General features: G+C 39.0%; 1 protein-coding gene across 3 annotated transcripts in view; it reads left to right on the top strand.

Annotated features, from left to right (window-relative positions):
* The window catches only part of SASH1 (SAM and SH3 domain containing 1), a 137,934-nt gene that overhangs the window by 72,216 nt on the left and 38,871 nt on the right, over window positions 1-26,847 (top strand). For 2 of the 3 annotated variants that reach the window (XM_063308796.1, XM_063308788.1), the window contains exons 5-9: window positions 11,680-11,720; window positions 12,458-12,544; window positions 14,015-14,127; window positions 14,909-15,010; window positions 25,760-25,892. In XM_063308796.1, coding sequence (XP_063164866.1) covers window positions 11,680-11,720; window positions 12,458-12,544; window positions 14,015-14,127; window positions 14,909-15,010; window positions 25,760-25,892 — 476 coding nt within the window. Of the gene's footprint in view, window positions 1-11,679; window positions 11,721-12,457; window positions 12,545-14,014; window positions 14,128-14,908; window positions 15,011-25,244; window positions 25,552-25,759; window positions 25,893-26,847 lie in introns of those variants that run through there. The other variant, XM_063308804.1, reaches the window with a different exon arrangement.

Here is a 26,847-nt window from a genome sequence, read left to right as displayed (position 1 = left end):
TGGTCTCTTAATACTGCATCCTTGGTAAAACGAGCACAGCAGCGCCTGTATTTCTTGTGCTGGATGAGGAAGGCACATCTTCCACCTGCCATCCTCCTTCCTTTCTATAGAGGCACTATAGAGAGTGCATTGACCAGCTGTATTTCTATCTGGTTTGGAGGCTGTAGTGCCTCAGATAGGAAGCCTGTGCAGAGGGTGGTGAGGGCAGCAGAGAAGATAACTTGGATCTCACTGCCTCTCATCCAGGACATAGTGCATACACGCTGCCTGTCCAGAGCCCAAAATATTGTCAGTGACCCCTCCCACCCTCATTACAGCTTGTTCTCTTTGTTGCCCTCTGGGAAAAGGTTCTGCTGCATCCGATGCAGAACAGCCAGATTAGGCAACAGTTTTGTCCCCTGGGCTGTTAGACTCCAGATCATTTTTCACTCCATGGGTACACATGCTGGGTGTAGGACTGATATTTATTAGTGATAAAGAGTAGAGGAGTGGAATGGGTAAAGAATGTATATTATGTATTGTAGTCATTACGGTATTCTTATTTTATTGCTTGAACCAATTGCAACGAAATTTCATTTTAATGTACACTTTGGTGTAGAGTGAAATGGAAATAAAAGTTTACCTTGCCTTACCTTACATTCCGAAACATATTTTAGAACAATAGGGACAGAAACAGAGTGACACCTTTCCCCTAGAGGAAGAGACCGTCTTCCTGCAAACTGCTGTTTTCTCCAAACTACTTTGTTGCCTGTAAGAGATGGAAGGTCATAGCTTGAGCTTGTCCAGAGTTGTAACAAAAACCAAAACAGAAAATAAGAAACATACATACAGAAAAACTTTAAAACCAACCAACAAACAAGCCAGATGGATGTTGTTTTTTCTCCCTCTTTCTCATTTCTGAGTTTTAAGTAATCTTAACCAATAAGAAAATCCAGTGTCATATTTCATGAAACCAGGCTCATCAGGTGAAGAAAATGCCAGAAAACCATCACCTGAAGAGCAGTGTTTGAACAGGGCAGGATAGGGCTTACATTAGAGCAGAGTTTCTCAACCTTGGCAACTTTAAGATGTGTGGACTTCAACTCCCAGAATTCCCCAGTCAGGCTGGCTGGGGAATTCTGGAAGTTGAAGCCCACACATCTTAAAGTTACCAGGGTTGAGAAACACTGCATTAGAACCTGAGTTCATGAAAACCAAATGCTCTTGCTTCCCTTCTGCCAGTTTTTTGTAAGAAAAGTATCATACAGAAATCTACCCTCCTAATTCTTAATATGGGCAGAGCCCCATCAAAAGACAAAAGGCTTTTTCCTCCTTCCAGTCATAAAATGCATGTCCAGCCCCAGTAGAGTTTGTACCCATGACCTAGCAGTATCTCTCTTGGTGGTAAGGAAAACTATGCCAACACCCTGGTTCTTCACTGTGGTCTGTGTCTGTGATTTCCGTGCACGGCTGATATACTTGTACAGAACCCCTTTCAGAACTGTTTAGGGTTTACAGAGCTGTGGGGGGGGGGGAGCCCTGCTTTCTGTCAGTACTGGATGACTTGGTACAGCTCCTGCCAACCCCCTTTAATATGTATTGGAATTAAAACATTCATTCTTCAGCTGACAGGCCTTCTGGGTTTTTTTTAATGTTTATCACTTTAATTCTCTTTATTCTCCACAACTCCTTAAAGGTAGTCATCAGGAAACTTTGCCTTCCTTTTGCAAGGATCCTGCCTTGCCTTATAGCCCTAAGGACCACATTTCACAGGTGGCAGCCTTGTGGGAAGAAACTGTCCCTCTGTCTTTTTTGTTTTGGTGAAGGTCACTCAATAGATACTTGTAAGCACTGCCAGCCTTTTACTGAACAGGCTTATCGCATTTATTCTTCTAAGTTGCAAACCACTCTCTGAAAGCAAGCTTGAAGGATGGCAGGCTCTAGAGCTGTTGTAGCTCCCTCATCTTCTTCAAACTTCCTTCCATGACTCCAAAATTGTCTGGCAGCTTTCTTGTCTCTTTGACAGATCAATCAAATTCTCCACTACCCAGAGAGGATTCCTTGGTTTGCAGTTATTGAGCAATAAAGGAACTATTAAAAATTCAAAGTCTTCTAAGAACCCTGCCCCATCTAATTCCAATCAGGACAGAAAGAAAATGAAAGGTAAAGGCCATGTTGCCTTCCTAGTGCCAGCTCCAGCAGCCTCACGTTCAGTTCCATAACTGCTCTGTCCAGCTCAGCTGCTTTTGGTCCCACAACCAATTCCTTCTCTAAATTGTCTAGTCCTCACCAGCTTCTCTTCAAGCATGGAAGTGTCTCAGAAGGGGACATTCAGGGCCAATCCCCACTGAGATCTACTCCAGTCTGCCCTCTTATCCATTGGGATAATCCAAACCAAGGCCTTCCCTTGGTCTGTCTTTTGATCGCTGAGATTGTAATTGGTATCCCATGCCCATTTCATTTTTGTCTTTCTCTGATTTCAGTTGCTTCAATATCACCCTGCTTGTGGATCATTATCTTGGCAGCAAGCCCTTCATGGTCCTGATCAGTGGACCTACTGTATATTCCTTCAAGTTGCCCAAAATATAATGAAGCAGACCATTACTGTATACATGTTGGCCTTTCATTCCACATTATCCTTGATTTCTGCTCCCTAAGCATGTCTTGGATTGATGACATAACAGACGGCTTCTGAAAGTGTCACTCTCATCCTTTGGATTTGTTTCTCCTTGGAGATGCTCCTTCAAAAAGGATGTTGCATCTGAATTCCATCCCATCTTACAGTGAGCAAATTGGTAGGATGGCACACTCTCGGCTTGAGGGTCAACCATCTTCTCAGATGGTGTACCAGTTAGTCCAGGATCATTGCTGAAGATACCAAGAGATTTCTGGAACAAGCAGTCTTCTGTGCCATTGACTTTTCACTATGTTATGAATCTTTATAGAGTAAAGGAAGAAAGAGGCTGTTCCTTATTCCAGCATCCATTGCCCAGTGCTATTACTGAGAAGGCCTGAGTGCTGAACACAGGAATCAACCCCACTCCTCACACATAAACAATTTAAATTGGGTTTAAATTGTAAGCCTTTTCCTTGCACTCTTTCAAATCAGTGGATTTTTTGGGTGGTGAGTAGTGGGAGGTTGAGAACCTATGGAGTGTGAACTTTGCATGGATTGGGAGTCTGAAGCCAGTCTTTTCCCAAAACTACTGGAAAATAATAATGGGAAAGCTAAAGTTACAGAAGCTCCTAAAGATTACAGGTGGTGAGGAGAGGTTCTATGCATTATATGATGGATCCTAAGCATAGGAGCTAGAAAGGGTAGGGATTAGACCCAAATTACTATACTGTAAGCTCTAATTATTCAGTTGGGTAGCTTTTGTTGCTGCAGCCTATTTCTTTCCCTTTTCTTTTTTTTACATAGCTTTATAGAATATTATATTTTATTCGTCACTTGAGTTTAAACTGAGCTTTAATTTAAGTTAGCCTCATAGCTCTTCACAGACTGTAGTTTTATAGCAATTTATAGCTTTTACCTCACCTCACCATTGTTTAACTCCATAGTCACTGTCCTTGCAGTTTCTAGACATAGACTATTTTAGGTTATAGGTGCTGATTCCACACTCTTGTATTTTTACTTTATGCTGTTGAAAGACCAAAGTAAATATACTGTACTGTACTGTACTGCATTACATTATATTATTAAATTGCAGGAGCTCTGATTATTGGTGGTGAGCAGAAAAAATACAGTGTGCTTCTGTGATGGGTCTTGAGCAAACCAGCTAGTCATTAATGGTCTCAAGATTAAAAGCAGGTTGGACAGGCTGACTGGGAAGAACATATCTGTGCTCTCTGGAGGATTCAGTGAAGTTGTCTGTGGCACCAGTATCTAATAGGGCTTTAAGTTGCATTTCCAAGGCTGTCTGGGTCTGTAGGGTAATAACTAAATAACCTGGAAGCTTGGACAGACTTGTTTGCTGGCATATCTGGAGCATTTAGAACATCTGCTTGCAAAGTGCCTTCCTTTCCTACAAATACTATATCTAATTATTACTGCAGAAGGGGATGTTCTTAGAAAGAACATTCTTCAATTATGACCAGGTTCTCCACAATATAGTTATGAGGTTTGTGTGCTTTAGTGCAACTTTTCTTGGGAGGCCACTGGAATTCTAGATGGGTTCAACTTCCAAAGTGTCCAGTGAGAGGGCACAAATGGTGAGGAGGGCAAAAAGGAAAAAGCTAGCATCTTCCTCTCCTGCCCATAGTCTGCTGCAGTTAGCAGACATAAATTAATGCAGACAAAGTACCCTGATGAGTTTGTCCCATATTTCATGCAACAGGCCCTCTTTAAACTGAAGTCTCTTTCATTCCAGCCCACCATTTGGTCGTCTTGAGACTGAATAGTTGTTAAATGTTTATAGTACTATCTCTGGCTTGGGCAATACTGGCTCTACAAGGGGATGTAGCTCGTGTTTGTAGATTTGCAGAATGCAAATTTTACACATAACTGTATATCATATACCCTGCCATCACTTCTTCCTTCAGTTTATAGTACATGGATCCATTTACTTTTTTTTTTCCATTTGGCCCTGAGAGATTTTTCTAAATGTATGGCATCTCTCACCAGATTCAGCTGCCTACAAGGTATAATTTTATTCCCTTCTTCATACTACTGGCTCCTGGTTGTGTATTCATATGCTTATCTGTCTAATTATATAGCTCTTTCTGCTCCTAAAGTGACTTGGCCTCCTGGTCCATTATGAGACATCTTCCTTTCTTTTCTTGCTGGTAATCCAATTCATGGGGGCCATGATAGATAACACCAGAGATGCTGCTTTCCTACTGTTGCCATAACTCTCTGTGGTTCAGATGCTTGTACACAAGATCTCCTCTCTGACAAGTGTCAGAGTCCATGTAGTTTTCTTGGCCATATGGTCGCTGTGGTTTCAGTGATTCTGAATTTTTGGATGTGCCTCTTTATGGGCTTGGTAGCTCAGTTCTCCTGTTCCAGACATGGGCTTACAACATGCATTAATGCAGAGGGAATGCCTCTGTGCTTTTGATTCTGTCCTTTGTCAAGAAATCCCTCCATTAGTGACTGTTTTCAGACAATATCATTTAAGGAGTTCCCTTTGCATTTCCTTCCTCCACCACATGACCTTGTCCAGATGGAGAGTATCGCTCCAATTTTTTGGTATACACAGTGCTTGATCCAGGCTGAGCATACCTCATGGTTTTGAAAGCACTTTGACCCTTTCTAGGCTGGCTGCATGACCAAACTGTTCAAGTTACATTAGACAATTCCATACAAAAACAAGATGACACAAAGCCTATCCGTCTTTTATATCATTTGGACCCATGCCCTTCACTCCATTGTCATCCTGACAGTTCATTTGCCTAAAAGTGAAAACATCTCCATTGACCAACTCAGCCACACCATAAAGGAAACTGCATCCATTAATGAACTGGGGTTGCCTCATCAAATCTCATTGAGGCAACCTCAGTTCTATCTGTTTGTATCATAGGACAACAGGCAATGCCTAACCTTCTACAGCAGAGGTAAGATAAAGGCCCAGTCTCCTGGCAATGCCTTCCTTTTTGTCTTGGAATAGAACTCTGCTTTACATGTTTCCATCCATTTCTTTGCCAAAATCAAAAGGAATTCAATCAACTGCTTTCTCACAATACCTTGGTGGCCTCAGCAGCTATGATGCACCCTGTTGCTCTATCTCATCCATTGGAAGTACTGTCACCTTCCAATCTGATCTGACCTCCGCTACAATCCGTCAGGAAAGAGTCTTCCACCCAGACTTTAATCTCCTTTGTGTTAAATCTCTGACTATCTCTTCCATCCAGATCTTAATTCTCGTCTAAGACAGGGTAGAGCAGATTATGATGGCTTCTTGGAAGCCTTCCACAAGCCTTCCTATGCAGCTAAATGAACATCCTTTGAGGACTTCTCCCAGAAATAGTAGTTTATTCCCTTAAAATCTCTTGCAATTGAAACTGTGAAGCTTGGCTGTCTCTTCAGTAAAGATGTATCTTGTAGCCATCTCCTTTTTTCCCAGACTGCAAATTAAACATTTCATCCAAGGTTTAGTGCATCTCTATTTCCCAGCATCTCTGTCACTTCCAGCCTGAGACCACTCTCTAGTTCTCTTTATGTTAATGTAAAAAACCCTTTGAGGCTATTGCTGTCATCCTACTTTACCTCCTCCCATGGTAGGTGGCCTTTCTGATAGCCAGAATATTGTTTTGGCAAACTGCATGCCTTACAAAGAGGTCCTCCCTCCCCACCCTGAGGAAGTCCTTCACCCAGATATTTCCTTTCTTCCAAACACAGTCTTGACTTTCCATTTGAATCAAGACATTGTCTATTTCTAATAAGATTTAGGCGACCACTGAGTTGAGAGAGGTGGTCTCGTAAGGCACAGTTCATTGAAGCACCATATAGTAGATGATATTCTTGTCCAGACGGTGCTTGACTTGAATGGGCCAGAGCAAAGGGATGTGGCTAACAGCTGTTCTAGGGTCCTGCAAGACACAGACATTCATGAACTGGAGAATGTTGGGACATGAAAAATCATAATTTGCATCTCACACAGCATCTTGCCATACCAGCTTCAGCTCTATGCTGTGAAAATGATCTCTTAAGTTACTTTTGTTGTTGTTGTTTGTAATTCCCAGTATGTGATGAATGAAATATGGAGATTTTATTGGTCTTTATTCTGATCAGGGCCTGAAATTTTATTTTTCATTAGTATTAGAAGCAATTGTGTGCATCCTTTCTAATGTAGTTTCTAATATTACCCTTATCTCATTTTTGGCCTATCTTGTGCTATCATTTTTTAAGCCACAATTTATTGCTCTTTTTCCATTCATTTACTGAGAGCTAATGGTTTGTGATTTTGCTTCCAGCTTTTCATATGCTGGCTTGAAGGAGATTGTTCCTTTTTCTTGGAGGAAATTACCATTCTGTTTCTGTATCCTGTTGCCTCAGTGAAGGGACTTTTCCAGTGCTTGAGTAGAACGGAAATTTAAATAAGACCCCACAATATTCCTGGAAGAATGTTGGATGCAATAAAACCTACAGAAGATAACAACTTTTAACCAATGACCAGGGATTATGAAATAATAGACATACTGTGAGGGTAGAGTTTAGAATTTCAGAATCTAACAGGTTTTTTTTTAATGAGTACTCTGAGGTCCTCCAATCAACTACATGTAAAATCTTGCTGATAGTCTGCAAGTCACACAGAGATTCTGGTCTAATTTCTGTGGGGCCCTGCTCTCAAGCAAGTGCGGTTAACATTGCCATGTCTGTATTGCCTGCAATGGGAGAAAGAAGGCAAAACAAGAGAAGTGTCATGTTTGTAACTGCTGAGAAGACGTTGACCCCAGAGCCATTGCTATGGAGACGTAATGACAAGATAGTTGAATGGAACTTCTCTGTTTTCCATCTTTCTCACATAGATGCTAGCAGAGTCATGCAAATCTCTATAGGAACCTTAAAGACCCATTTCCCTCATAATGTCTCATCTGTAAGTAAATTATCTTGTCGTCACCCAGAAGAGTATCATCACAGTAGTTTAGTTACTGGGCATTGTGTAATGTAGGCAGATAAACAAAATGCTGTCAAAGGAAGGTAGCAAAGGGCTTTTGTACTGAGGTGTTCATTGGGCCCCAGATGTAAGTTACACTGAAACAGACCAGGCTATCTGTTGCAATTGGCTTGTAAGTAGTCAATGGGATGGGAGTGCAGAGAATAATTCATGTTTAATTCTTTTTAATGGCTATTTAATTTTTAGGACTACATTAGGTACCTGTGCATTTCTCTTTGGGAAATGAGAATTGGGTATATTTTTTACCAAGTCTGCATTTATTATTTATAATGGAAAAATAAAAATTGGGATAATCTCAGTATTAGTTTCCCTTTATATTGTTGGAGAAAGTGATGGTTTTTCAGAAACTGCAATGTTGTTCTGTATTTTATATGCATTTGCAAGAATGACATACTGTTTCTAGAGGTGAACCTGTGTTATCTGTTGGAACAAAACAAGAGTCTTCTGGCACCTTAAAGCTTCATCCTTAATATATAATTTTGTATGAACTATGCAATCAATTTCTCCAGACTCATGAGTATTGTTCTATATAATAGAGTTGTCATGAATGCAATTGCCAAAAGTTTTGCATATTTTAAGTGACATTCATGTCCTACCGTAAGCAGGATTTGATAGTAAACAGATCTTCTTTTACACAATCTATATTGGCTATCTAACCCTTTTTTTCTCCTGATGTAAACTACTGTCTGTGGAGTCCTTTTACTATATACCTTGGAGTGCATTTCATTTGGAGGCTAGCTAATGAAGCTGTACATAAGAGCCCAGCAAAACCAAAGGGCCAAAGCTATGGAGTAATGGCATTTGGCTGCTTTTCAGACATGCAGCACCAGAGCTACTGCCAAGTGTGACCGCATCATTAAGTTTCAGAGCGAGTTGTCAGCCTGTGAATGGAAGAACACAAATCATGTCCCGTACACGTTCATGAAGAAGATGCAGGTTCCACACAGAACAGCTTAATTGTCAAATCAAACAAGAAGGCCATTCTCGGGGATCATACATTTTTCTTCTCATATATTTAAGAAGTCTAATTCTTCATCATTCCCATCTCAGTTCAGATTGGAAACAAGCCTGCTTTTTTCCCCTCCTCTTAGCACCAAATATATCCTAATATAATTGTCAAAGTGCTGTGAATAAAATCTCTGGTAGTTCACCAGTTAGAACATGGCTGTAGAACTATATCTGCCTTGATAATGATTCAGAATTGTTCTGGAGTTCATGAGAGCAATTCTCTGCTAGTCATTAAAGCAGGTGCTTCCAAGTGAACCTGAAAAAAGATACAGCTGCTTTAAGGAATTGGTTCATTTAAACCAACTCTTAAAGCTGCAGCATCTTTTTTCGAGCTCACTCAGAACACTGAAAAGGCATATGGCATCTTTAATTTGTAGCAGAGTGTACTGTGTATTTCAGGTTGAGAGACACACTTGGCTTTCAGCTAGCATGCCTGGAGGCTATACTTGGAAAAAAAAGCCTTTATTGAGTTTTTGAGTCCAGAAGACTTGGGATTGTCTATGAACTTTTTCAGGCCTTTTTTCCCCCCATTCTCAAAAGGCCAACTCTCTATTCTTTTATCTGTACTTATGAATAAATTTTGAGATATGTGTATTATATTTTTCACTCTTAGTAAAACAAGCAAACAAACCAACCAAGTCTGCATAATTCCTGGAAATGGTTCACATACTCTTTTTCATAATAAGAAGATATTGCTACATTTATAAATTGTGCAAATAGTCTTGTGCTATGCTTTGTGGACATGTTTTCTGTTTAGATTCTTTCTCTTGCCTGTGGCACCATTTTTATAGTTGTTTATGTAGTTATGAGTATGCCTGCATAACTAGAAAAGCTGGGCACTGTGATTTTTATGTGTTTGAAAGAGACACACTTCTTCTAAGAGAGGCAGAGCATTTGTGAGTGACTGAAGTGTATTTCTTTGTCAAGAATAAAAGGAAAAACCCCAATAGACATGCTTGCATGAAAATGCAAAATGAAGGCAGAAACCTGTTGACATGAGATAAGTTTGCGGGGAAGAATAAGAAATTAAACAGCATAAAGACCTAAAAAAATACCTCTCTAGGCTTTGTGTCACTTTATATTGTATTAAAGAGGTCCAAATCTATAGCTGGAGCTGGCAAGCTTTTCCAAGTTTAGGCACTTTAAATGAATGAATGAAGGGCTAAAATCTCTCTAGATGTGTCTGTGTATATGTATACACATACATACACACATAAATACATACATACCACTGTCCTTCATACACATACATGTGCATACACATAGATTCAAATTCAAAAGCAAAATGCTTTCACTTCAGCTACTCATACAAAGGTTCCTGCTTTAAAACAGCTGAAGAAGCTGGAAGCCAAAACATTTTGCTTTTATCTTTCTGTTTTGTTCGTCATTCTAGTAAGTATATTAAGTGATTAACTGCATTCTTCTAGGATCCTGTACAAACTTGACTGAAATACTCCTGGATGGTTTAGAAATTGTTATTAAATCTATGCTTCAGGAGAGGGAGAGGGAGAGGGAGAGGGGGAGAGAGAGAGAGATCTTCTGTATTTCTTTGAGCTCCTTTTGAAAAATCAAGGCACTTGGCTGCTAGTGCTGTGAACCCACCCAAGCTATCAATTTTCTTTTTACATGCTGTTGTCCCGAGTGTAAACTGCATCCGTCAGGAAACTAGCAATGGCCTTCTTCCAGCATGCACCTGGTGCAAACCCAGATCTGGAATTGGTTGTGTCAATTGGCTGCCCGGCTGGTGCCGATTAAATTTCTAATCAGACTAAAGAAGAAAGATGATTTGCCATGTCCAAGCACTGCAGTTACTGCCTCTGCTTGGATGAATTTACCGAATCAGAATTTAACTTCGTGCTATCGTTTTCCCTTTCATGATGTCCCTGCAAATTGATGATTATGTTTTTCATGCTTATAAACAGTTGGCCTCTAATCATTTGGATCAGTGACAGTGACTGTGACTGGTCTAAAACAAAGCACAATTTAATTTCTTCTTGGAGCTTTCCAGAGGTGATCAAAGACTATGCACTGCCCTCTACTGCTAATCTTAGAAACTGCACACCAGGGTGGTTTGCAAACTCAGACCATAGATCAAAGTGAATTTCAGCTTCAGTGTGTATTTGAAGTGAAATGTCCATCTTGTTTTCTAGAGATATGAAACAATTGTTGTCCAATCTGTTTGCTTTTAATCATAAAATACATAATGTGAAGTAATAGCAGCAAAAGCACTACTGCTTTAGAATGTAGACATGGTCCTATTGTCTTGTGTGAGATGTATTCTGTTTGATTTGTACACATAGTCTTTCTACACAGCTGATCATTACTTTTTGTAAATTGATGGAAGGCAATTTGGGAAGTTCAAGTTTATTTATGAATATAATTAGCCTAATAATGGCAGAGGATCCTTCTGGACTATTTATGTCCATCAACGTGCTTACGAATAAGTAAGAGTAAAGAGGGATATCGTGAGAGAGACTTATCAGAGTATGATACGGGAAAGGGTCCTATCTCTTTAGTACAGGCAGATTGAGCACAAAAGAGAGAGAAACTAAAACAGAAGATCTTGGTCAGACAGCTAAAACTCAACTCAGTACCTTGTGATTTATCTCTCTCATGTAACACATTCACTTTGCCCAGTGGATAGTGGAAAATGTGAATGGTCCCACAAGCTTTGTGTACTGAAATTATATCTATAAAATGGTGTTTTCATAAGAAATGTCCTCTCTCTTTCCTGTGGCAGACAGTTGAGGGAGAGGGAAGAGTTGAAGACTTCCTTTCTTTCCACTTCCCCTTTTGACCCCATAACTTTAACTCTTTTGTCCTCCATAACGTATTTTTCTGCATCAGTCACAAGAAGATTGTTTCAGAGCATTCACAGTGGAGCTGAGCTGAGCCATTGTACGAGTGTGGAGCTGGAGCTGAGATGCTATTTCTTCCTCCTGGCTTCATAGAAAAAAAGAGTGGAAGGGGATATGTTATTCCACAAATCTTAATTAATTATAAGCCATCAGCTTTCATGGAACAGAAGATGTTTGCCACAACTAGTACTATCTCTTTCTCTTTTGTGTTTTAGGTTCTCTCTTCATAAATCAAGCTCTGAAGAAAGTGCAGTTGGTCAGTATGCTTCCTCTTATTTGGAGGGCTTTGCTTTGGGAAAGCCGTAACCAGACAGATCCAAATTCATGATTCTCGAAACACATGCAATGAGTTCCTCTGTTCTGCTACTTACACTTTTCCCTCCAAAAGAACTTTTCCTCCAAAATCCTCTTTAAGCTTTTAAATAGCATTTCCTTATGTATATATCAATTATGCGGAGTCATACTAAATCCATAAGAGTGGGGTGATTTTATTTAATTGCTGAACATATTCTGCTTTTCCATAAGTTAAGGATGCCAGCCGCCCTTTTCCACACCCTCGCCTTTTTTTTTTAAAGGAAAGATCTTCACTAATTGAAACCAAGTGTTTTGGAGCCTTTTGGTTTCTTTTTAACTCTGTATTTGCTTTAATAAACACCAGAAAGTGGACCTTAATCAAATGGTGGGCATCACTAGTTTATAAATTTAAAGTTCAAAATAGTAAACTGAAAGCAAAAATACATTGTAGACTTTTAGTTTGGCTTTTAATTAGTGGTCCAAAACCATTAGAAGTTGCAAAAATAACTGCAGAGATGTAGCTTCATTTATAAAAAGCAACTGTATTTTACTTGTTTATTCCAAACATTCTAATAGCCTTCCTTATTCAAATATAATAAATATTTATGACAGCTCATTTAAAACTGACATTGTTTTTGAAGCTGAATGATGATAGTGGTTTTCTTTTTTTACTGAGTGCATATATTTTAAAATCTTTAGGTAAAGTAGATTGGAAAAAGAAGAATAAATACTTCTGGCAAAACTTCCGAAAGAATCAGAAGGGACTAATGAGACAGTCTTCAAAAGGTAAAAATTTTAATGAAGTTCTTTTTTTATTGTTAAATTGGGCAAGAAGGTTTATATAGCTACTGGGCCCTTAAGCAGGATTTATGTATTCAGTTTTAATCTTTAGTAAGGATGGTCATAATTATTTTATAATACTCTGTGTTCAATGAGTTCTAAAGTATTAGAAAACTGGGTTATCTACTGTCACATATTAACTCTGAACAAAGCTTCAGATTTTTTTTTAATCTCTTAAAATAATTATATGTTGAGTTCATCATGGCATAAAGCTATTTTCTAATGTAATTATGCCACCATTCATAAATTGGGTCTCTGGGGAGATTCACAAATTGGGTCTCTGGGAGTCCTTTAGCACCCTTCCACTGGAATCATGCTTCCCATGTAATAATTTATGTCAACTAAGTCAAGGACTGTCTGCAGCTTCGGCCCTGCCCACAAACTTCATGGTTTCCATATTTCCGTTATGCAGATACAGTCATGGGCATCCGCAGGGTGGGGCAACTGACAGAACAGGCATTGTGGCATCATAAAGCAAGTCCTAATTTATATAGTTGCATCCAAATATGAAAAGCCAGGTTTGCGTTGTCATGTCACAATGCATATTTTTTTTCATCATCTCAGTTTATACTGGCTGCAGCTTTGATAACACTGCACTGATTTTATGTATTCTGTGGTTTTAATTGACCAATAGCATCAGGCATTATGTTAGGCGAATTAATCTATGTCTGATAAATAAGATATTTTTGCAGTTTAAGAAACGTAAGATTTTATCACAAAATAAAGTAGTCCAACTTCTCTTCCATATGGCTGCCTTCAAAATTATAACCTGGGTGATCCTTGATCAATATTATTTAAACATGCTTTGGTTTAGCAGCTATGGGTTAAATTGTTTCAGTTTTACAAAATTACATATTACATACAAGGTATAAGCATTTAGATATTAGAATCTAAGATGATAAGTCTACTAGCATTGTAATGTTGATAAAATTGTCATAATATCAAGCAGCCTGGGCAAGCTTCCTTTGCATAGTTTCCATATTCAGATTGGGCAAAAATTTGCATATTGAGCAAAGTGATGCCATAACATAATATCAGAGAGCCTATACATTTTAATCCCCAATAAGTCTCTGAATGTCAGCACCATGTAAACATCATTATTATTTTCCTGTATCACTGCAAATCATATACACATCAAATGAAACATCCCATATAGAGGAGTTGTGCTTTAATTTTAAAAGTGGAGGAAAAATAGCAGTAGGTTTCCTATGTCCACTGTCATCCTCTTTTTGAAATATTAAGATCATTGCAGTTTTCAAAACTTAAATAAAGATGTTGATATGTGAATAAGTGGGAAATTTGTAGTATGATCAAATGTGGTCAGTTCACTGGGAAAATCATGCCTTGTTGTGCTTGACTTGTATTTGTTTTACTTTGAAATACCTTTATTCTTTCATTTTTCCTGTTTATCTCCAGGAGAAGATGTTGGTTATGTGGCAAGTGAAATCACAATGAGTGACGAGGAGCGGATTCAGTTAATGATGATGGTCAAGGAGAAGATGATTACTATTGAGGAAGCTCTTGCTAGGGTATATAATGCAAATACATTATGTATGCTAGGGACAAATGATAGGTCTAATTACATCAGTGAATCACAGAACCTTGTGCATAGCATCCATAATTATGGGAATCAAACAAATACAAGCAGTTTCTAAATAGGTGATTTTATGGATCGGGTAGACATTTCTGGATTCAAAATCCAGAATGAAAGCATTTCTGATGTAATGGTCTTAAAGGCTTTAAAAAAAAACCTGAAAACATTTGTTCTATTGTTTGATGTTAATCTGAACAGTAAAATAATATATATTACATTTACACAGATAATCAATTGTATTACATCTTAACAAAGGATGAAATCTTAGCTACCTCAGTGCCAAGACTATTTTCAGCTGTGCGGTAAATATACAGTGTATGGCTAAAATTTCTATTCGTGTAAAACTGATTCTCCACTGAGGATTAATTTTCCAGATGGGTGGGTGGGTGGGTGGGTGGGTATATATATACATATATACATACACCCACACCTACATACACACATGCAATTCCTACTACAATAAAGTATTTTCAGATTACAGCACTGATAATCTTAACTTCAAAATCATACATACATTTGTTTCTGGGTGTGTAATTTTTTTCTAAACAGTATAAGGAACAAAGGTATTATCACAACAATGTTTTGCATTGGTAATACTAGAGCTTTAATTCCTTCAATAATTATTTGCTTGTAAAAAAAAAGAATTAAACTGAATAAATATACTTTTAGCAAGGGAGAAAATCCATGGGTTGCTCTTTGTTATATTTTCATTTCAGCTTAAGGAATATGAAGCTCAACATCGGCAGTCAGGAAACATGGATGCATCTGAATGGTCTGATAGTCCTTACCCAACTTTTGATGTTTCTTCCAATTGCAATGTAAGTCTGTATGATGCTACTTAGAACATGGTTACTGTAGACTTATAAAGACCTACAATAGTTGAATGTTGCTAGAGGAATGGGAAATAAAGAAGAGTTATGGGTTTAGCAGCTATGGATTAAATTGCTCCTCTTCACCTTCTGTCATTTACAGTTTTTCTCATGACAAATTGAGATGTTTGATCCCTTGCTGAGCTAAAATTCAAAAACAGCAAGAGACAGGGACCCATTATCCTTATGTCTGCAGTGAGGCTGCTCTCTGTTGTTCCTATACTGTTAATTATGGGCTCAGTTTAGACAGTTCCATCTCTGGCCTTTTGGAATGTGCCAGACTGGCAACTGGATTGGATTCAGGCAGATTTATTTCAGTATCTGATAGCTGTCTGCCCAGTGCATAGTTAGGAAACTTTTCTGCAGGTTTTCTAGTGAGTGCTCTCTAAGAAGAGTTGGGATGTTTCAGGATGTAATTCAGGCTGACTTCTTATAAATACTTCGTAATACTTTGTTTGAGTTCGCACATAGTGCTAACTCATGATTAATTTAATCATGATTAGTTCAATAAACTACCATTGATTGCATTTGTACAGGTTAAGCCATAAACCATGGTTTACCAGTTATAACGATTAGGTTCACACAACATGTCAAGACAAAACAAAGCAAATTACCTTATGATTTAGCATAAAGCATGAGCCCAGTCTTGCTTTTCAAGGACATATACTGTATATGGGATCATAGAATAAGAATTAGAGGGAATTTAAAAACCCTTGAAATAATTCATCTTTAACGACCTATTGACCCACTTTACTTCCAGAAATCAATGAATGCAGTCTACTGCTCCAGAAATTAATGTTCACAACTAAAGAACAAATCGTGCATTTAAGAAAGGGTCATGAAAAACAAATTAAATGGCAGTAATTCCCCAAAACTCTCAACAGTGTGATCTGAAAGCAAAATGTTCAATTCAAAATATGTTGATTCAGAAGTAAACCCTTCAGTGACTCTCCAATACAGGGGCCAGCCAGACAGCAACAAGTACTTTAACTCTACCCAGCATCTTGTCTCTATCCTGTCAATAGCAAAGACATTAATAAACAAAAAAGCCCAAGTTCATATAAAAGTGAAAGGGATGGCACATCTCCAGCCTAAGAATCTGAAAATCTTCCTTGGAGTCCAAAGAATGTAAAGACAGGAAGTATTCCAATTTATTTCAGAGACTGTCATCCCACATCATCAGCCAAAGTGGAGCTGGTGTTCTAATTATAATTAATGATAATATAGTACTGTCAGTATGCTGTTACATGTTATGAGTAACAAGAAAACAGGTCCCTCTCTGTGGAAACTATCATCTAAAATTTGACACAGAAACATATTCAACCCAGATGAGTTGAGTGGGAGTGAGGAAGATGGAAGGGAAGGGAAGTTTTCAATAATGATGTCAATGGTTTAATAAATTGTCATTTTAGCTTTTCAGTGGTTCATTCTGCTTGTGACTTGTGAAGCTTCTAATAAGATTACAAGTTGTTAGTCAAGTAATATCTACAAATAAAAATATAAATATAATTAAATAGGCAGAGAGAACCTTTACTAAGAGGTAACACCATAAAAGAGAGCCAGTTTGGTGTAGTGGTTAAGGCATCAGGCTAGAAACCAGGAGACTGTGAGTTGTAGTCCCACCTTAGGCACAAAGCCAGCTGGGTGACCTTGGGCCAGTCACTTTCTCTCAGCCCTAGGAAGAAGGCAAGGGCAAACCACTTCTGATATTTTGCCAAGAAAACTTCAGGGCTTGTCCAGGTAGTCTCAGAGAATCAGACATGATTGAACAGATTAAAAATCTCCCTGGGTTCAGTTTATGTATAGATTTGTTTATACATAAATTTGTCTTAGTGAAATAGGTAGCCTTAAAGCAATTCACAAACTAATTCTAACATTAGCTTCGGCCTTAAAATTTGTCTTCTTTTTAATTTCACTGTCAGTGCCAAAAAGTAATGTATTATTCATCTTCTCATTACCAGCTTTTAAATATAGTTTCAATAAATTAATATAGGATTGCTCCACTCTTATCCTTAATTTCTTAGCTACATTAGTTCTTTCATTTCTCTTTCTCTCGCTCCCCATGTCCAGTGCCTACGGAAGAGTCCATGGTACCTTCTAAAATTTCTGTCTTGGCTGAGAATTCTAGGAATTGCAATCCAAAGAATATCTTCATTAGGGTAATTGAGAGTAGTATAATGGTATGGTATGATTGAGTGGCAGAGGACTATATAAAATCTAAAAAAAGAATTCAGTACATAATTCAACAAGAAATTTATTCTACTTTGCTTGGGGATGGGTGGGCGGGGGGAGAAATTCTAATTTTTTTCTCCATTCCTACACTCAAAGAGAAAGCTTGTATTTGAGTACCTTTTCCCACATCTGTGACTAAATGAATAAATATAAGAGAAGTCTTCTCCAACTGGGGCATTCCAGATGTGCTGGATTACAAATCCTATCATTTGCTCAGTTAGGGCAGCAGAGAATTAGGTTAGAGAAAGATGGATAATGATAGATACATTCTTCTCCTCATAGGGGGCTTATGAAAAGCTTTAAGATGGTTCAGAGTGCAATTCACTAGTTAGTTTGCATTAGGCAATGCAACCCGCAGAGCTCCTCATCACAGTGCAGAGTTATGGCCAATATCCAAAGCAAGCATGCAGGAACCAAATGTCCCCCTGACAGTGCATTTTGTTGTCATGCTTGGCTCTGTGCCATCAGATATAAATAGGATGATAGATCCTTGCCAATGAGATTTAAATGGAATTAGAAGTTAACAATATGTTCAAACTACATCTGTGCAGATAGAGCTTAATTGAGCTCCAGATCTAAGGACACTGGACAGAACAACAGAGCTTCATTACCACTGTTTTTCCACTGTCTTGCCCTGCAGTTCATTTCTCATTCCCTGCATGTGACAACTTTCAAATTCTCATTTTATATTTAGTGGGAAAATCGAGGCTTAACAAGTTCCCATGAAATAGCCAGCAGGGGATGCTGTAGAAGTAGTAAATTTCTTGGACTCTGCCTCATCTCACAGGCACATGCATACAAACCAAAATTAAACTCTCATCTACAAATATGTGAATTTCATTGCTCCATAGGGACAAAAAAATAGTTTTTCAATATTTCCAAAGCTGATACTCTCTGGTTGGGTTCTTCTATGCTGCCTGGAATTGATGGGAACTATAGTCCAAGCCATTGGAAGAGCATCAGGAAATTTAGAAGGGACTTACTTGGTAAATGCTTTTTAGATAAATGACAGGAGTCAACCTTTAGAAACATGCTTCAGCAATTATTCCACTATTGAGTCAGACCCTTCTGGGAAGACATTGAAATTATAATATTTTTCCATCATGAATATCTGAAAGAAACTTCCTATACATTTTATCAGGCACTTTGTTACTAGTTAATATTTAGTATGCTTCTTGCTAAGGTGGCCATTGGAGCCTGCTTGTTCATTAGTTGCCATGTAGATTACACCCAGCACAGAACTGTTGCAAATTGATTGAAGAAGCTCTATTACTCCTTGAATATGCTAGATGGATACATAATCGAACTATGTTGAAACCTCCATATTCTCAACTTTCCCGTTTCTCCAGGACCCTGGCAAGTTGATGCAATTTAACAAGATAACTGTAGTTGGATTTATTTTGCCAATTATATAATTTGAAGGGAGACTCAATACTGTAAAATTAATAAATAAATGCTATCATTTTTTGGAACATCATGGCTACTCATTGGCTTGGATATGTTGGTTTGTTGTTTTTTTAAGTGTCTTAGCAATTGTATCTAATTTAAAGGAACATGACTCAGGACCTCCCCAAAGCTGATGAATGCAAAGATGATCAATTTAGTTGTCTATACTTGCACTTGTTTCTTGAAATGTGACATAGTAGACTGCAACCCAAAAATCTAAATTCAAGTACAATCTCAGCTGTGGAAGACAACTGGATGACTTTGGCCCAGCCTGCTTCACAGGATCCTTACAAGGATTAAATTGGAGGACAAATGACACCTCCACGACCTTGAGCTCCTGGAAGGAAGGTGAGATATAAAGCTAACAAAATAAATAAACAAAAGTTAAAATTCAGTTGTCTGACATTACCACTCTGACCAGAGGATGATAAATAAGACAAACCAGGAAAGTATAGCCTTAAACAGCAATATATCCTAGTTTGGTGTTTCCCAACCTTGGCAGCTTCTAGGTGTGTGGACTTCAACTCCCAGATTTCTTATCAATGGCCATGCTGGCTGTGACATTCTGGGAGTTGAAGTCCACACACCTGGAAATTGTCATAGCTGGAATACACTGCCCTAGTCAATTATATCATGAGAACTAAGCACTTGTAAAAGCTTCCAGAGCAGGCTTGCTCTCTTATCTGTGTACTAAGAAGATGTAGCCTTTTGGCCAGATGGATGACTTGCCTTCCCCCAATTGCCTTCATCCTTGCTGCACATAGGTTCACTCTGTCATAACTATTGACCATTTGGGACGACAGCAGGTAGTTGTTAATAAATACTCCAGCTCAAACAAGGCACATGCTATAGGATGGATCAGAATGGCTATTGGTGTGCCTTGGCTATCATAACTTAGGGCAAAATGTTCGTTTCAGGATACAGGAACTATTTATTAGGTTTCTATCCTTTTCCACATATTGTAAGCCCCCTAGATGGCTCAGTGTACAAAATTCTAAAACAACTTATTATGATAATAATATATGAAAACCAGTTGAAATAACACTTTCAAATCAGCAGCAAGACAAATCTACCAGAAAAAATAAGAATGAGAAAGTCTTCAAAGACCTGAGTCCTGTAAAGAATAGCAAAGATATTAGGCAGGTCTATGGGAGAGAACAGAGAGAGTTCTGATGAAGATCTCACAGGCCTATTGGTATCCAAGAAATCCACCTTTCAAATGTCCAATGCCCAGCCATTGTAGTTTCTTAGAGTTGTTAAGCCCAACCTGTTTTGGGTTATATAGTCAAAACAAAGATCATGAAACTTAAATGCTGACAGATAGCAAGATATATATTAAAAAAAAATAGAAATACAATAAATTCACATGTTCTAAGCTGGCATTCTCCAACTTGGGTCCTTCCAGATGCTTTGGGTTCCAACAGCTCCCATCATCCCTGACCATTTATCATCATTTATCATCCTGGCAGGGGCTGATAGGAGTTGTAATTGGAAACATCTGGAAGATGTTGAAGATGTTAACAAACTGTTAGTCATTCTTTGAGTAATGCTCGGTTTTGTGGGCAGGTGTGTCCGTCTGTCTGTCTTTCTATGAGAGTATTCTATTTCTTAGCATTCCAAAGTCATTTTGCAGTGGTGCAATAGTGTTTTATGAGCTCCTCTTCCTACTTCTCTCTTTCCCCACCCATTTTTCATTCACTGAAATTCCATTGACAATTACTAAGGAACTGGGGGGCCTGACTTTGTGGCAAATAGACTTATTACAGCCAGTAACTTCCACCTCTCTTGTGGAGGTATAGAATTATATGGGCAGAAAGCAGCCAATGGATTGTGTTTTAATTCCTTTCCCCCTTCATATATGAAATGGCCATTAGTAAAACCAATGCCCTATCAGACTGTGTGGCTCCCAAATCCAGGCATGGAGGGTAAAGTCCAGTACTATTCATTTAACTGAGCAATGGATAATTTAGAGTTACACAGCTGAGAAGAGCAGCCCCCAGGGGAGAATTATTCAGAACAGAGTATTAGGCTTCTTAAATGTCAAAGCTGGTAAGTCATCAAGCCTGTCACATAATATTCAAAGGATGGATTTCCCCTGTTCCAAAGGGAAATGGAGGAAAAAAGAACAAGAAGGGCTCCTCCCTGTGGCTATGTATGTCACAGGCCAGCATGCTGAGTTTTTCTGATCCTTTCCCTTACTTGATTTCTTTTTTAAAGATATATGACTTGCCCTGTCAGCCATATCTTTACCATTTGATTAAAATTTAATTTTATAGCTGCTTTTTGTTCCCTCCCAACAAGATGTAGGGATTGTGAAGTTTTTTTCCTTAGGTGTTTTTTTCACAAACCATTTATCTAAGCCAGTGTTTCTCAACCTTGGCCACTTAAAGATTGTGAACTTCAACTCCCAGAATTTCCCAGCCAGCCTTGCTGGTTGGTTGAAGTCCACACATCTTAAAGTAGCCAAGGTTGAGAAACACTGATCTAAGCCGCTGAGAGATGGGGTTGGACAAAAAAAAATCTACTTGGGGGCAGATGAATACTACAGTTAATTAAATAAGAGAAGAGGCAGCAATGCCTCCTTAAAATGGACTAGCAAATCCTTTGACTTTTTCCAAGTTTAGCTTGGAGATCTAGAATGACTAGTGCAGAACATGTTGTATATGGCTCTGGAATTATTTTCTATTTATATCCCTCTGGAATAATTTACTTAGAGAAAGTTGCTTTTGTATAATAAACATTACTACCAGCCAAGCCCTGATCTAGATAAGTAGGTAAATAAATGATTAGACTCTCTAAATATGTTAGGTCTGCTGCTCCCATCATTTTAACCAAGCTATATGGTGGGTGAGAAACCCAGGAGCTTCAGTTCCAACACATCTAGAGGGTGTCATATCATGTTGCACAAGCATAAAATAATGCTAATTCTCTGTGAAAACATTGGACTAACTCATTTAGTTAGAAATGAGAAAGAAATGTAGAGTTTGTGAGTGCAATACCACAGATTTTTGGTTATTACAAAGCCAGCTACTTTGACATAGAATAGCCAGCTGATTGAAAAGCAGGCAGCTTTAGATTGACCATACTATGGAATTGTGGTCCATAATATGATCAATCTACACTGTCAGCTAAACTTTTCAGCAAGTTGTTTGAAGTGATCTACAGTTTCTGATCTGCTGATCTGAATAGTTTGGGACCCATCTTAGCAGAGATTGTTCTTGTTCTTCCAGGTCTTGTCTTGACTTCTGCAGTTTTGTGTAACTTCCATTTCTTAACAATGTTTGCCAGAATCAAAATTGTTATCTGGAAGTGTTTTTGTTTTTCTTTTAAATAGCCTTCTCCTGCTTTGTAAAAATTTTCAAATCCTCACACAGCTGCTTAGAAAAACCAGTGGATGTTAAAAGTAGACAGAACAACAGTCACAGCCTTAGAGCAACAAAGTATTTGTTCACCTGTAGAATTGTAGGCAGTACAAGTCAGTCACCTTTCGGAATCTGTAAACAACTGTATATAAAGAGTAGGAATACATTCACATTTGCAGAAAGATGCTGTCTTCAACTTTGTACCATGTAAAGGTTGTATAGTTTCTGTTCACTTAGGGACTGAGTGAATTATACCATTTAAGCAGAGATGCCCAACATGTGTATGAAACTGTATCTCTAGATAAATGCATAGGTAATAAAACATTGTAACAAATATGTGTTTTCTTTATTGAAATAACCACCTATTTCTTGATTGTAATCATATAGTTATGAAATGAGAAATTAGTTATGATGCAGGTAGGAAATAAAGTTAACCTACCGAAACATCCCTGAGTTAAGTAGTAATTTGATATGTTAATTAACCGTTTCTTGGATGGACTTTATTCACATATTTAGAAAGGAGGCTATGACCAAAAAAGCAATAAATACTGACAGATCAAGAAATATACATCAATTTTTAAAAATGTGAATTTCAGTAGTTTTGTTTCTTTAGACAGTAAATACATAATTCCCAAAATTATATTCATAAGCTTGACTTGAGATATAGGATCCAATGGGAGTCAGAGCATGCAGAGAAAACTGAGAGCTGTCATCTTTTACAAAGATCACTTTAGCAACTGGGCCAGTTTCCTGACTTCTAATCCCACTTTGTTAAGGAGGAAGCACAGGGGACTTCCAAAGCCACTTGGCTTCGGAGGCTTCTGACCATCTGACAAAAGTTTGTTTCAGTTTACTGTTGGAGAACTTCATAACTGCAGATGCTGTTGATCTGGTTCCCCATGTAGTTGTGGAATATATTGACCCAAGCTGGCCCACTTTTTGTTGGTATTAGAACATTGCTGATGTGTCAGAAATGCACTTGTTCCAAAAGAAGCTGAGAAAGAGAGTCCGCCTTAACATGTTTGCCAAAAGTGGGCCCCGTTGGTCTTGCACCGTTCTGCTGGCAGCTGAATAGCATGCTATCTCTTTAAAGCCAGTATAATTTTCTGAACTAGCTTGGTCAATTTGTTATGGTTTAAAACTGTGGAGCCAGCTGTCTGCAATCTGATGTAATGTTGCCATGGAAACTAGAAATGAAACACTTAAGCATTCACTACAGAATTTCTGCATCCGACATTAGCCAAAATAATTAAGACTTGAGCCATTAAGGGCTTTTGAATGAAAACCTGGAACAGGGGTGGGGGCTTGCAGTGTGGTTGAAAATCAAGCTGTTCCTGTTTACAGTATTGTAATTCCATGTGTTTTCTTCTTTGGAATATGCAAAGAGATCGCTTTATAGAATTATTGCTTTCCAGATAGAGGGTTATACATGTTGTGGGGCCCTCTATTTTGGCACAGAGTTGCTGGCTGTGTTGAAACATTTTGAAGCAGAAAGCTGCATGCCTGTAGATGCAAACCCTTACAGTTGTTGAATTGGAAGCACTCTGACCTCTGAGTGGGATGCCCAAAGTGCCACGCTGTAAAATGCTGCCTCCCACCCTTTTGTTCTTAATATGCAAATACCTTTTTGTGTAAGGAATCACATAACATAGGGAAACCTCATACTTTTCCTGTGATGCATGGGTATTCAATACAACAGCGTCTTGAAGAACATTTTTCTCTGACTTACACACACTCACACATTTCCAAGTGCAAAGAGAAAGAGGGCATCTGTAAAGAGTTTTAAAAGGTACTATCTGATTTTAGAGTCCGAGCAGGACAATATGGCTGCATTTGCATATAAATTGTTTTGCATTTGCATTTGCACATAAATTGTTTTGGTTTTAATGGGATTTTATTGGAATTTTATTGTTTATTTGAGTTTTTATTGTATATTTATTCTGTGTTGTAAACCGCCCAGAGTCCCTCCGGTCGGAGGAGATGGGTGGTGACAAATTTGATAAATAAATAAATAAAGCTAAGCCAAGTTCTGTTTGAATGATGACCCAGAGCAGAGTAGAGTGGAACAGTGACATGCAGATCACAAGAAGTAATCATTTGACCCTACCCTGCCCTGGTCAGACCCCATTAGCAGTTCTGTGTCCAGTTCTGGGCACCACAGTTCAAAAAGGACAGTGACAAAGGTGGGCTACCAAGATCACGAAAGAACTGTGGACCAGGTCCTAGGCACCGTCAGAAGGTGCAGTAGGTGACATTTGACTTGCCTTGTCCCACATAGCTAGCTCGATGCCTACGGATGTTATATACGTTGCTGTTAAATAAAGCCTATTTTGTCAGACTTAAAACATGGCTAGAAAATAATGACCAATGCCAACCTGGTAACTTAAATGACCCGAAGTTCACCAACAGGAAGTTGCTCTTGCGGTTCTGGGCTGGAGGCTGGAATTGAGATGAATTGGTCAGGGCTGTGTGTGAAAGCAAAGGCAGAGATACAGTCTTTGGAGATTTCCAGCTGGAATCTTCTCGACGCCTTGGAATGCAAGTCGGTACAGTGGCAGTTCTGTACTGTAAAAGCCAAGAGTGAGTCCCCCTCTTTCTTCCTTTCTTTCTTTCAGTCTCCCCCTTTCTACTTTCACACACAGAAATTCTAAACAGGGCCGAACAGAGGAAGTAGCATATTGAGCACTGGGTCTGGCTTGAAAATGAGAGCTCTGATTTGGTTCACAAGGAATGGATTGTTTCAGCCTGTGGTGTCACTGCTGCTGGAGAGGGAGGATTCTTTATGTCTCTGTAATGCTTGATACTTGAGGGAAAACAGCTGGAACTGAGCATACAGCATCAGATGTGAGACCAAATGGGATGCTGGGGAATATGGGCTAAACTAAGTGCCTGTAAAGGTCAAAGTTTTCCTTTGGTCAGTTCCTGAGGAATGCTCGGTCTGCATTAACAGCCAATCTTGAGAATCTTTAGAATGGGAAGCCTGGGACAGGGAAAGAGAAGATAATTCTGTGGCTCTTTATAACTAATAAAATAAGTCGGAGTGGAGTGAATGAGCTTTCCCCCTTCCTTCCCTCCCTCCCCTTCCTTCTCTCTCTCTCCCTCCCTCCCTCCTCATTTTTGCTGCTGTTGCTGTTTTTGATTTTCCTTGTTAAGTCTGGAAAAAAGGAGTCGATGATAGTGTTTCAGTTCAGCATAGAAAAGCAGTTTATAACCAGGTTTTTCAACGTTAAGTTTCGCCAGGCCAGACAAGACCATTGCCTGACCCAAACCACAGGAGCTTAACTAGCGAGGCTCAAGGAGTTCTAGGAAAGTGTCTTGCCTGGGCTGTGCAGGAAGGCAACGTGGAGACAGCTATTACTACACAATGTGCAGAGGCAGAGAGGAGGATGAGGACTGGGATGTGTTTTGGTGCATGAGACCTTACTTTGTGCTAATTTAGAAGTGAAAATGGTATGTTCCATTATGTTTAAAGTACTCTGTGTGTGTGAGAGAGAGAGAAATTGTGAATATTCAGGATGAGAGATGAACTGTTTCAAGTTTCAGGGTTTGCCTTGTTTTAGAACTCTGGAAAAAGAGATTCTTCTCTGCCTTGTGTTCAGTCAGGGACTGAGCTGGGCAACAGTTCCTCTACTAACATTTCCTTTTGCTTCCTCGCCAGTCAAGAGAGCAATCAGATGATGAATCAGAAGAATCCGTGAAGTTTAAGAGACTGCATAAGTTGGTCAACTCAACTCGCAGAGTGAGAAAGAAATTAATTCGGGTGGAAGAAATTAAAAAGCCCAGCACTGAAGGTAAGAATTAGCAGCTTTAAAGAGAAGACATGCTGGCTAGTGATCTTAATGGGGCAGTGGAAAAGTGAGGGTGGGGGTGCCATCTCTTTGGGAAAGTGTTATGAAAAACTTGCCAGAGGGGAAGAAGTAGAAACATTTGCATCAGGAGCAAAGCAGGGACTGGAACTTGGTTGCCATCTGAATTGATTCTTTTATGCAGTGTGCTCAAGTTAATCAGCTGGATCCCAATAGCTCTTTGCATTAGCAGTGTAATTTTATGGCTGGGTTTTATTGTACTCTATTTTCTAGGTACCATTCCCTGCCCTGGCTTTTTGTTGCTGGGTCTCCTCCTCCTCCTCCCCCCCCCCACAATATATTATTGCAAAATAATTCATTGGGGAGAGTCTGAAGTGAAAAGGCTATACAGAGGTTATTATTAATGGATGGCTGGACTATACCAGACAAACTTTCACCACCTTTCCCTCTCCCCTCCCGTTCTAGAAAAGCCTGCAGTCCCAAAGCAGCTTTTCTGGGAGTGCACCTGGGAGCAGAAGCTCTATCACCCAAACAGAACTCCTCCTGAAACTGGATAGGTCCAAAGGCAATCATTTTTAGCACTGTACAAAGGGAAAGGGCTCCCTGACTACCAAATTCATTAGCACTCTTAGTTCTGCATTTGAAAGCCCTTTTGGGCAGTACAGTGGCAGAATCTGCATAGCAGGTATAGGTTTTGCCAAGAAGTGACTGATGTTTCATGATGTTTCCATTATAAAATACAGTAATGAGTATCAGCTTAAGAGATTGTGGGGAGCAGAGTACCTGTAGGAGCAGAAGATGCATTGCCTTTCTGGTAAAAACCAGATTTTCTGAAGCTGCTGTCACTTTGCTTCATTCTTGCTTCTTTTCTGCAAGTTCTGAAGCCATGAAATGTGACTTGTACATGAGTTGTGTTGCTCAGGGGGACGAAAAGTGTAAG

This window comes from Candoia aspera, chromosome 1, assembly GCF_035149785.1.
Source record: "Candoia aspera isolate rCanAsp1 chromosome 1, rCanAsp1.hap2, whole genome shotgun sequence".
Classification (NCBI taxonomy): domain Eukaryota; kingdom Metazoa; phylum Chordata; class Lepidosauria; order Squamata; family Boidae; genus Candoia; species Candoia aspera.
Note: the sequence above shows the minus strand (reverse complement) of the source record. Positions and strands in the feature narration are given on the sequence as shown.